The 11,808-nt window shown below is 37.8% G+C and overlaps 2 protein-coding genes across 4 annotated transcripts; one reads left to right on the forward strand and one right to left on the reverse strand.

Moving 5' to 3' along the window:
- Positions 1–2,185: 2,185 nt before the first annotated feature.
- LOC108601706 (autophagy-related protein 16) lies at positions 2,186–6,914 on the forward strand. Of its 3 annotated transcripts, none has more exons than XM_017989620.1 (10): positions 2,186–2,297; positions 2,440–2,701; positions 2,771–2,933; positions 3,199–3,287; positions 3,534–4,000; positions 4,063–4,205; positions 5,863–6,163; positions 6,226–6,310; positions 6,379–6,522; positions 6,610–6,914. In XM_017989620.1, exons 1-10 carry the CDS (start codon positions 2,201–2,203, stop codon positions 6,701–6,703), a joined length of 1,845 nt encoding a protein of 614 aa, XP_017845109.1. In that variant the 5' UTR covers positions 2,186–2,200; the 3' UTR covers positions 6,704–6,914. The 3 variants fall into 3 exon arrangements, with proteins under 3 accessions (XP_017845109.1, XP_017845110.1, XP_017845111.1); XM_017989621.1 differs by having other exon boundaries at positions 3,558–4,000; XM_017989622.1 differs by lacking the exons at positions 2,186–2,297; positions 2,440–2,701; positions 2,771–2,933 and adding an exon at positions 3,025–3,098 and having other exon boundaries at positions 6,610–6,912.
- A 2,270-nt stretch (positions 6,915–9,184) lies between these two features.
- On the reverse strand, positions 9,185–11,808 carry LOC108601436. The gene is made up of 6 exons (XM_017989334.1): positions 11,486–11,808; positions 11,269–11,429; positions 10,999–11,200; positions 9,744–10,924; positions 9,485–9,688; positions 9,185–9,429 (listed from the first exon to the last, which is right to left on the reverse strand). Exons 1-6 carry the CDS (start codon positions 11,806–11,808, stop codon positions 9,317–9,319), a joined length of 2,184 nt encoding a protein of 727 aa, XP_017844823.1. The 3' UTR covers positions 9,185–9,316.

Below are 11,808 nucleotides of genomic sequence, written 5' to 3' on the forward strand. Positions count from 1 at the left end.
TTATGTGCAGTGCGCGCACACGAAGACTACGACACCTGAAAATGCAGGTAGCTGGCACGAAACTAACTTCGATCATGGACAGCGCCACGATAACAAGTGGGCGCTCAGCTCGAAACGCGCTCCAAGCGAAACGGTTAAGAAATCTGGTTTGTCTGTGTGGAAAACTTGATTTGGTTTGGCTGCTTGTTTAGCTAGTGGTACTACAAGTATGTAATAATCTTATATTTATATATGTATGCATGTCTATTAAATGTACACACACACACACACACACACACATGCATTTATAATGCATTGCGGCTCATCATATCCCTTTCAAAGAGCCTGAGAAATTGTACTTTTATGTTTTCATAAACTGCAGCATTGCTCACCTGAGGCACCTGAGTGAGAGAGGAGAGAGAGCACTGCAGGGGAATGTGCAGCGGCGAACACCTTATAACATTATCTATTATCTACTTATGTACAACTATTAGAATGGCTTAGAATATTTACTGTTACCACCGCAGCATAAAACTTAATTTGAACGTCTAGAATTATTACTTCCTCTGTGGTATTTTCTAACAGTTTTATGAATGCTGAAATAAATATTTTTTTCTATTTAATATTTTTTTATTTCAGTGTGCAATAAACTTATATACGCCCGGTTTATGTTAGTATGTATGTATATGTATCTGTTACCTGGCGATCTGCAGGTGCAGCATACCTTCGAATATGTCAAGCACTCGAATGCGCTCACTCTAAACGGTTAACAGCGATGTTACCTTAACATTACGGCTCAAAACCAGTTTAAAGCTCTTCTTTTATTTTCTGCGTGTGCTGTTGTTGTTGTGGTTTCACAGCATTTCAATTGCTTATTTCGCTCTTTTCTTGTTTTTCTCATTTTTCCCAAAACTTTTTGCAACATTACCACATTCCTTTTTATGCTTTAAAAACTAATCTCTCATATTTATGAATTAAATGCACGAATTAAGATATTTAGAATACACAGGTATGCTTCACTCTTTGCAATTAATATAAATGTTAAACACTTAATTCTATATTCTGTAATTATGCTTACCGTTTGCTGAAACGTTGACACAATCGTAGCAATAAAATTGTAATACGACACCTGTTCGCTGATATGGCCTTTTTTTTTTGCCTTAAATATATATGTATATATGTATTAATGCATGCATATAAAGCACGCATGCTGATCTGTTATTGAACAGTTTACTTACTTTGTTGCAAAAACTATGTCTTATCTCATGCCCAGATTCAGCTTATTATAAATATTATAAATATTTTTACTATCCAATGAATTTTGTTTCAAAATATCACTGTCTAGACTGCATAACTAATGCTGACCTTTTATTCTGAGTATTTGGCTTTGTCAACACTTTGAACATAAATTGCTGGGCACTTGGAGTTTGTTTCCCCCATGGTAGATGTGCTTCGACTACTCTTTGCGATAATTTGCAGCTTCAGCAGACTTTTTGAATAAGCTTTAAAAAATATACATATTTCTTTGTTTGTGGCAGTTTTTTTTTAAGGTTTTGTAATTTTCTACTGAATGCAAAGTGTATACATAAGCACAGTTAAATATCTATGTATATGTTTGTATGTATATATATTTTTGTTTAGAGGCTCGATTAATTTGATTGCGTGCAGTTGGAATTCGTTTGCACTAGACTTATTCGCAAAAAAAGGCAAAAACACTTACATATGTAAGTACATACAAACATACTTACATATACAATGGCCCCAGAATTCAGCATTGCAGCAATCAGTAAGCTGCGATCAATTGGATTCAGTTTGTTGCGCAAATGCCATTACTTGCGCTTAATTGAAATAGATTTCGTGTAGGGATAGTAAAAAGTAGTTTACTAAAATAATTTAAGAGCAAGGTGCACATACCACATGATCTTTTGCTTCAAAAGCTAAATTTTTTATATTTTGCTATAATGCATAACAAGAGGTAGCATAAATTCAAATTACACGCGCCTAACTTAACGAGTTTTTAAAATTAGCCTCTGCTACGTAATAGAGCACTGAAATCGGTATCGATAAGCGCGGCTTATCGTTCCACACTAAAGAACCTACCGCTGCAGTTGTTTTGCAACACTAACAGAAACAGCTGTTTAATAATTTTTCATTGCACCACAACACACGACGACGAAAAGCATAATAATAATATAAATAAGCTTCAATTATTGACCCTAAGATGTCCGCAGAAGAGTATGTGTGGCGCGAGCATATAGTCCGGCGTTTACGTGAGAAGCGAAAGGGTTGCGAGGGTTTCAAGGAAATCATTATACAAAGTAAGCAACAACTTGTGTGTATGTACTTGCCATTAAACACAATAATACGTGCAAACATACAAATGGGTCAGTTTATGCATTTATTATATGAATGCATCATTAAACAAACACACATTTTAACTTCCCATCATTACTTTTATAGACAATCGCCTCATTGATCATGTTGCGCAGCTCAAGTCCGACAATCTAAAGCTATCCGTGGAGAATGAGCAATTGCGGAACGCCGTGTCAACAGGTGGCACCGGTCCTAATGTGGCCATGGTGACGCTGGAGAAGAAGCTGCTGGCACAACAAGAAGAGCTGACGGAGTTGCACAAAAGAAAGGGCGAGAACTCGCAAATGATTGTGGACTTAAATGTTAAGGTCGAGCAACAAAAGAAACTCCTGGTGGAGAAGGAGCACAGGTTAGTGGATATCTGGAACCTAAACTTGTTGTCAATTCATATTATTACTGTTTTTTTTTTATTTTATAGCCTGTATGAACAACAAACTGTGAACAACCGCTTGAGGGCGGAGGTGCAACTGCTGCACTGCAGCTTGGAAGAACTTAAGAAGCTCAACACAACATTGCTTGATGAGCACACCGCGTTACAGCTGGCATTTAGCTCACTCGAAGACAAGATGCGTAGTGTTCAGGTAAAGATTATTTATAGCCTAATAAATCTTTATAAGATTGCCTGTGTAATTGCTACAAATTTATTGCTTCAATTTGCTTTGAAATTTACGTACAGACGTTAACTTAGTTTTTTATGTTTCAAAATATTTCTGTTTACTCTAAATTGCTTAGTTTGAAGTTAAATTGTTAGTGGTATTCCTTAAGTCGCTCAAAACTTCTTTGTTTTGTAGTGTTATTTATAAACTTGAAACTTACTAAGCACTGTGCTTAAAACTATATTTTTAGGACGAGAATCGTTGTTTACTAGAACGAATAATGCGCTACAAATCAAAAGATGCTGATAAGCTAAACGAGGAAAACGAAAGTATAATAAGGTAATTTATTGTTTATTTATACATTTTATGATGTTTACATAATATTTAATTATAATTCATATGAATTCATAATTACTAACCGCAGCCTAGGAAATTTTCGAAGCTCATTCCATTAAAATTTAAACTATAGCTTTATGGCTAAGTATTTAAGACTGTATTGTTTGTTTGTTTTGTTTTTGTTTTTTAAATTTTCTTTTTATTGTGCGGTACATCATAAAATATGTAACTGTTTTCAACAATATCTAGAAAAAGACTGCCGTCAATTTTCAGAAAACGTTCAGCCAAACTGAAACGTGACCTGGAAGACGCCGTTCGTGAGCCCAACTCCTTAAACAATCAAACAGTTCCTGCCAGCAGTGGAACGCCGCTCCACCGCAATTCAACAAGTCCGGCCCAATTTGTTGGAAGTCTTGTGAGTGACGACGACTTTGATGAAGCTTCCATAAACGGAGCGATGGAAGCTTTAGGACTGGATGAAGATGAGTATATCAATGCCAGATTTTCAGCTGGCGAGGCAATGCACGAGGCGACACGCGCTTCCATAGATACACTTAAGGCATCCGGTTACCTGGGCCAGCCGAATCCCACAAAAATCCTCATGAAATTTGAAGCTCATGAGAATGAGTCGCACGCAGTGCGTTGGAGCCCCGTGGAGCGCATGGTAGCCACTGGTGGTGCTGACAGAAAAGTTAAACTCTGGGACGTAGGCAAAGGTGAGTCATAAAAATGCTTGTAAATGTTAAATTAAAATAAAATAAATAATTGTGTTCATCAGGACTAACTGAGCCTCGTGCTGTGCTGAGTGGGAGTAGTGCGGGAATTAATTCCGTAGACTTCGATTCAACCGGAGCGTATATTTTGGGCACATCGAATGATTATGGAGCGAGGGTTTGGACAGTAATGGACAATCGATTAAGGGTAAGTCATTAAATTTTATAGTATGCTATTAATTGCTAATTGACCCCAAATTAATATCAAGCGCAAACAAATAAAGCATAATTAGATTCAATGGGCTAGCATGTGATTTAAATAAAAGAAAACGCTTGTCAACGTTTGTGAGATGTGAAATAATCAAATTAGGCATAAAATGCCTTTTGGCATTGACAAACCGACATTTCCAGCTAACATTGACTTGGCCTAAATAGCATTTGAATTATTCTTGGGCAAACAGACTCAGACTCCACAACTCCAAAGCAACTGTTTGTTGTGCTACACATTGAAAACGTGAGACTAAGCAGTAGAGTTGTTTTTTTTTTTCTGTTTCTTCTTTTCTTTAGTTAATGTGCATAAGTATGTACATTTTTGCTGAAGAGCCACTACTAACTGGTATTTCTGGATTGACATTTAAACGGTTCTTTTGTGCGCATCTTAGGGGAGTTGGAGCTGTAGCTTGCAGCATACGCACTGAAATGAGCACATTGACTTGAATTAGTAAATTGCAACTCTTCGATGCCGCTTTGCTGGCCACTGCTGCATGCAACATCTCTCTTCAAATGCTACTGTTTGCTTCAATGCAAATGCAACTAGGCATAATAAGAGTCTTTCAATATAATTATTAATATCATTTCTATTAGCCACAGCTAAGTAACTTCAACAAGTTGCAAGCTACACAAAAAGCAGCAACGCCTTCAACACTTTTTTTGTTGTTGCTGTTGTTGTTTGTTTGCTTGTGCTCTGTGTGTGCGTAAGAGAGAGAACCAATGCTAAAAGATCAAGCAATACGTCAGACAGTGAAAGCGTCTTATCTAACAAAAAAAAAAAATTGGCATGCGCTCTAAGTCTCCACAACAAAGCCAAACCTGTTGGCTTGTTCTTGCTGCGTATATACTCATGCTTAACTGAACAAAACGTACATTGACCGTTCGGCTTCACTTGCTCACTTGACTCTGGCTCATACTCTTTGGACTTACTTTACATTTGGCTAAGAGCAACAGCAGAGCAGCAGCAGTAGCAGCAGCCAGCAGTATTGCTGTGAAAAACTAAGTCAGGGACACGGGCGCAATCTTCAAATGTTCACAAACACCTGTTGCCACTTTTTAATGGTAATGTGAACCCGTTCTTTAAGTAGCAGAAATTAAGGGGAGAGAGCATGATTTCAATAGTATAATTATAATTATATGGTGAAATTGTTATGGCTTATTGCATAGCTATTAAATAGAAGTGTTTGTTTGTTGTTTGCTGTACCAACTTAATCCTCTTGACAAATGATCTCAAAGCTAATGCCCTCTAAGTATTTGCATAATTTTTTAAAAATCTTGGACTACAGTTATAAGAAGTAAAGCAATGCCAGCTTTAATTGCTCTGAATTCTAGCGAATTCATTGTACTGCCAGTAATTAACGTCATAAGATAAAGATGCCAAAATGTTGGTAAAGAACCTACTTACTACTTTTACTCTATTTATTACTAACATTTGTAAAATTCACTCTCGTCACTAGCAAATGCTGCAGATTATAATCTCAATCTCTCTAAATATTGCTTATAATATGCTTTAGTGTATATTTGTAGTGTATAATTGAAATCGCTTTTACACATAATACAAGTCTAACAACATGACCTATGTTTCTTTTTTGAAGCACACGCTGACAGGTCATAGTGGCAAAGTCATGGCAGCTAAATATGTACAAGAGCCTATTAAAGTGGTGACCGGAAGTCATGATCGCACATTAAAAATTTGGGACTTACGTAGCATTGCCTGCATAGAGACCAAATTTGCGGGCTCTAGTTGTAATGATCTTTGCACAACGGATAGCCTGGGCTCGACCATTATCAGTGGACATTATGATAAGAAAATACGCTTTTGGGATATACGAACGGAGAAGCAAGCGGATGATGTGCTCATGCCTGCCAAGATTACCTCATTAGACTTGTCAAAAGGTGAGTGAGTCATTGTCAATTTATTGCTGCCCACTATAATTTCATTTTGCTCTCCACAACAGATTGCAATTACTTAATATGTTCCGTTAGGGATGATACGATCAAATTATTAGATTTACGAAAAAATCAAGTCATCTCAACGTTTGCGTAAGTTGTTTGCTTTCATCTGATTATAGCACACATATATCAATAGCAAATTGTTTGGTCTATTACAGCAATGAACACTTTAAAATAAGTTGTGATTTCGCTAGGGCAACTTTTAATTCTAGTGCTGTTAAAATTGCCTGCGGTTCAGCGGATGGCACAATATTTATATGGAATGTTAATGGTTTTCTCGAAACAACGCTTAAGGGGCACAGGTAAGTTTGTTTTACTTGGCTATCTTTACTCAAATCTCTTGTTAACAATTCTAAAAGAAATGATTATGATTTGAACATCTTTCGCAGCACGGCCGTGAATGCAGTTAGCTGGAGTCCAAACAGTAATTCGCTAGCATCGGTGGGAAAGAGCAAAAGATGCATTATCTACTCGGATTCATAGTGACTGAATTGCTTGCAGTTGAGCTACTTTATCGTTTACCGCAGCGCTTGTCAAAGTCAATGTTTAGTTTGATTAAACTTACACCGAATTTAAATTGCTGCTGGATTTTGTTATAGAACCTAGCACGTGCCATTGATCAACGCCTTAATAATTAATTATTAATGTATATTAAAAGTGTTAGGCTACTAACGGGGGATATAAATATTTGCAATTTTTTACATATATATATTATATACATATAGCCCTCGCATTTTATAAACATAATTTATACATATATTTTCACATTTAAACATAAACTAAAGTTAAGATCGATCAATGGTGTGCCAGGCTGGCATCGAATTGATTTTAAAATTGTTTTAATATATTAACGAATGTATATATTTAAAAAGTAAAAGTTACAGCATATGTAATTGCATATTATTTACGATTAAATTTATAATAGAAAAAATGCATTTTTAAACTATAACGTTGCTACTTTTTTATTAAGCACATGAGTAAACTTAATTTGAATTTAAATCCACAGCATAACTAAACTGCAACTGATTGAATGTTAGTTACGTGCGAACTCTCAATTTACCAGGCGAGCTGAATTCAGCAGCAAGCAATCGTTTCGATACGGCAATGGATTGGATGTGTCTTTGCGCTTTGGTTCTGCTCTTCTCGTCATTACACAACGAAATTGCTATTGAGGCACAAGTATAACAACAATATCTTGGAAAGCCAGGCGAACAGCATGCAGATTCATTTTTCAGTCAAGTTATGGCATTTATTTGGTATGAAGTTCGTTTTCTCTTAGGACAGATTTACATAGAAATTGAAACAATCGAGATATGTATAGCCAGCGTATGATTCAAAGAAACCTTTCGTGTGGATAATGAGTTACGGTGGTCTAATTACTTGGCAGAAGACGTGTCGTGCCAAGTTTTTATTTAAATTTTATTCCAGTTAACTTGTCTGCGGACTGCAAACTGCAAGGCCTTTATCTGCTGAGATAGTTTGCCATCAGTCAAAGTGCTATCCACGAATTGTAGACTGGCTAAATTTATAATTGGGAGCATGTGTAGAAGCTGCACCATTAAAATTTAATGTCAACTGATGTGCTGTGATGTGAGAGAATATTGTTGTAGTATGTTTTGCAGCTATTAAGGCACTTTATGTTTGCTAATTAGATAATTACGCAATAACTATTAAGTTAACTGGCCAACACTTTGAGCAGTTTCTCAAGTGATAAACCAGCTTGCGGTAAATTATGCGCGTGAATGCAAACAAACATAATTGCAACTTGGCCAAGCACGCGGTAGTGTCTACAAATTATTTACATTAATTTGAGCCAAGTATCAGTAAATTGTAAACAAAAATGCGAAGAGTTTCCTAGAATGCAACACCCACTCGACTGCACAAAAAACAAGCACACACACACACACACACACACTTTAGTGTCTGCATCATTATTTTCAGTGTCAACGACAATAATGCAATTAACATTTTACGTTTTTTTTTTTTTCTTTCCAGGTGGGTGTAGGGTTCAAACATCTTGTCGCTTCCTCTCGTTAAGCCAGCTTTGGGTGCGCGGCGCGCACCTGCATGAGCGACATTGGTGACTTGTGCTGACTGTGCAGGCTCCCTAGATTTGTTGCATGCAAACACGTAGTATGCTCACGCTGCAACAGAGCACAGCACACAGAACACGGGCCTCGTGCAGATTTGTATCTTTATCTCACCCAAGTACGAGCGAGCAGATGCAAGCTGCTGCCAGTTGCTGCTCGTTTGCCTGCTTCGCTCCCTCACAAAGCTAAGTTCATTCATCTCAATTAATTTACGAAGCAGCCGCAGCCGCTGCCGCTGCCGCAAACAGACAGAACAAACATTTTATTAGCGCTCGAGAATGCCGCACAGTAATTACTGCCACGCCAACTGTCATTTGTTGAAAGGCCGTAGGCAATGTTACTTGCTTTTGTTGTTTATGTAATTAAAAAACAACTCAAATTGATTAAAATTGTAATCACGCATAAAAGTTTATTATTTATTTCAATTCAAACTTAATATATTAGGTAATAAAAATAATTTTACTAATTTAAAGCTTAGCTGGAAAGATTTTTTCTAAGTCATTCAGTGTGAATTTGTTAGTATTTATAGTTGTGTGCAAATAAATAATAAAACTATATAGTTCAACCAATAAAATGCCATTGCCAAGTTGACAAAAATGCCTACAAATATAAGTATATGTATTTTGAAAAATTTTAATAAATTAAATGTTGGTTTTTTGTTAAGCATAATTTACAACTATTACAAACTAAGAACGTCGCTGGACATTTATAAAAGAAGTTCAATGCTCAAAGGTCAAACTGCCTTTATAAATGATATGGTATTGTTTAAATAAATGAGAATTTTAATTGTTGCATATCCAACTCGCATTACTATTTATCCCTTTTTCCAAAATCTGGCACTGACTAGGCAAGACAAATAGCAAAGACGGCCAGACAATGATTTTTCTTGTTGTAATTAATTGTTTAAACTCTATTAATATGTATGTGAATCGCACAGATTTAACAAAACTAAATTGATTTGTTAAAAGTGTGCAATTATTGCATTTATGTAATGTTCGCTACGAACTTAATATGAGTGATGATAGGCCTGAAGTTTCTGGCGACGCTGATAGCAAAAGGTCCAGATGCCAATAATAGATAATTGAGTAAGCAAAAAGATGGTGGCGGCTGTAATAAGACCTAAAGAGAATGCAAAAGTTAGTTTGAATAATAATTTTAAGCTTGCTATATTTACCAATTGCATTTACACAAAAGCCTTGAGCACCTTCAGTAGCTGTAAATGTTGTTTCGTTCTCCTCAAAGCGTTCCTCAAGATGTGGCTTGCGCTTCTTAAGCTCCTCAAAGCCAAACTTGTCAGTGATTTGAATGGATTGCACTAGCAGCATCTCCTCAGCGGAGCTGGACTTGGCCTGACGTCTAATGCGTTTGTCAGACACATCTGTAAATTAATTTTAATTAAATTATGCAATTGCTTATAGCACAAGTTAACTTGCCCTCTGTCAGCGAACGACGCTTGCGGCCAAAGGACAACGTTGATCTGTATTCGCCGCTGGTATCCTCCTGATCGCACTGCACAGGCTCGCAAGATGGCATGCAGGGTGATACCAAAGCTCTGAATTGCACAACCTCGCTGGAGGGAAACTTGAAGGCATCAAAGTTGGATAGCAATATTTTGCCTGTGGTAGCATTCTTATAAATGGGTCCCATGATAAAATGATCTGTTGGGCAGCCATTTGAGTCAATTAAAGTGATTTCCGAATTGTCAATGCCATCCAAGGCAACCAGTTCGCGCACAAATATTTCATAGGGACTCTGCTCATCCATGATTTGAAATTTTAGTGCCAGCGGATCGCCAACTTCAGCAGTGCTGAGCATATCGGAGCCATCACGCGATGTGACGCGCATAACAACGCTGGGTGAGTCGACAATAACTTCTTCAGACAGCGCCGGCGTTAGATCGCCACGCACATCCAAGTTAACGCCATTCGTGACCGACTTATTGCTGAGATCATACTGACAAGCCAGTGCTAGACCCAAATCGGATGAGGTTACAATCATATCGTGATGCTGAATAATAATATCGTTCACATAACGGCCAGCATTGCTGTGACGCACATTGCATTCCAAGTCATTGTAGTTCATGCGCAGCTCAAAGTCCAGCGCGCTGCGGACGTCCACGGCGCAGGACTTGGGCGAGCCCTTGGCGTAGACCTTGCCGCTGAAGAGCTTAGAGGTGCGTATGCGTGCCAACATATCACCGCCGCCGCATTCAATGGTTACATTATAGCAGGAGGCCAGCTCATAAGTTGAAGCTTCAGGCACTTCCAAATACGGATCTTGCACATCAGAAAGTGTGGCACGACTGTGATGGGAGAGACGGCAGACCATGTCACCCGTATCATTGTAGTCATAAGAGTGGCATCTAAATGGCGAATTAAGGCAGAGCTCACGGCATTCGTCCACACTGCTCACATCCTGATAAACCGAATCTACAGTTTTCAAAATGCGTCCTTGCAGACGCTTGAATTCGCACAACTTATTTGGCTCCTCCACACAATGATTTTCCAAATAGTCTGTGCCTTCCATCACCTCAAAAGCGTTCGCACCAGCCAATGTGGAACGATCCATTTCACTCAGCTCACAGACACCACTCTCTTTTTTATAGTTTGCTGACCTACATAAATTAAATCATTCACCAAATTCAAATCATTTTCATTCACTTTGAACTCTTTTATGTTTGCTAATTACCTGCAGGTAAATTCCGCTTCACTCAGGCAAAGCTCAAAGCATTCACGGCGAGAGCTGACCAAAGCGCTGCGTTTAACTGCAGCCTTTAATCTATAGTTTTGTACACGATCTATATACCAGGCTCTGTTGCATGGCTTGGCCGAGACGCAAGATTTTTGCGCATAAATTGTGAAAACAGGAAACTGTGATTTGGTCAAAGCGCCTAAAATATTAAAACAAGCAATAAAATTTATATAAATCATAAAAAATATATGCTTTAATTTCCGTTACCTGGCAGTTGGTCAGCATTTGAGGAGAATAAAACACACAAACCAGTCTCATAGTTAACCGACTGGCAAGTCTTGTTTTTATGGCAAGTGCTTAAACAGTCGGTGAGCATCAGCGTGCCAGGCAGCGAATCCATAAGTTTGCCAGGTGCCGAAAATACATAACTGCATAGCAATGGAATTAGCTTAATTTAGTTTGTTTATTAAAATAGTTGACTTACCCTGTAACTATTTCAAAGCCCATAGCATCTGGATCACAAAGCTCATTGCTGCTGCTGATGTCATCGTTCTCCTTAGTGTCTGTCAATGAGGCAAATTCCTTTGACTCGTAATCTGATGTTGATATAGAATCAATTGCCGAGTTTCTGTTTTGCACATCTGGTGCAGCATCCTCTGAGACTGGAATCTCTGTGGTAGTTTCTGTTTCCAAGGGCAACTCAGTTACAGCTGAGCTTTCATTCTTATCAATACTATCGCCTGCATTAACTGCAAGGATCAGTATAAAGCCAATGGCAATATAGTGCATACAATTTCGGATGCGCAT

This window comes from Drosophila busckii, chromosome 3R (assembly GCF_011750605.1).
Source record: "Drosophila busckii strain San Diego stock center, stock number 13000-0081.31 chromosome 3R, ASM1175060v1, whole genome shotgun sequence".
Classification (NCBI taxonomy): Eukaryota; Metazoa; Arthropoda; class Insecta; order Diptera; family Drosophilidae; genus Drosophila; species Drosophila busckii.

Bases quoted from the DNA above. Each gene is read 5' to 3' on its own strand.
- LOC108601706 (XM_017989620.1), top strand. From the start codon at position 2,201: ATGTCCGCAGAAGAGTATGTGTGGCGCGAGCATATAGTCCGGCGTTTA. The intron at 2,702-2,770 runs GTTAGTGGATAT...TTTATTTTATAG, and splicing joins CTGGTGGAGAAGGAGCACAG to CCTGTATGAACAACAAACTG. The intron at 4,001-4,062 runs GTGAGTCATAAA...TGTGTTCATCAG, and splicing joins ACTCTGGGACGTAGGCAAAG to GACTAACTGAGCCTCGTGCT.
- LOC108601436 (XM_017989334.1), bottom strand. From the start codon at position 11,808: ATGCGCATCCGAAATTGTATGCACTATATTGCCATTGGCTTTATACTG. The intron at 10,925-10,998 runs GTAATTAGCAAA...TAATTTATGTAG, and splicing joins GAAGCGGAATTTACCTGCAG to GTCAGCAAACTATAAAAAAG. The intron at 9,430-9,484 runs GTAAATATAGCA...CATTCTCTTTAG, and splicing joins CTTTTGTGTAAATGCAATTG to GTCTTATTACAGCCGCCACC.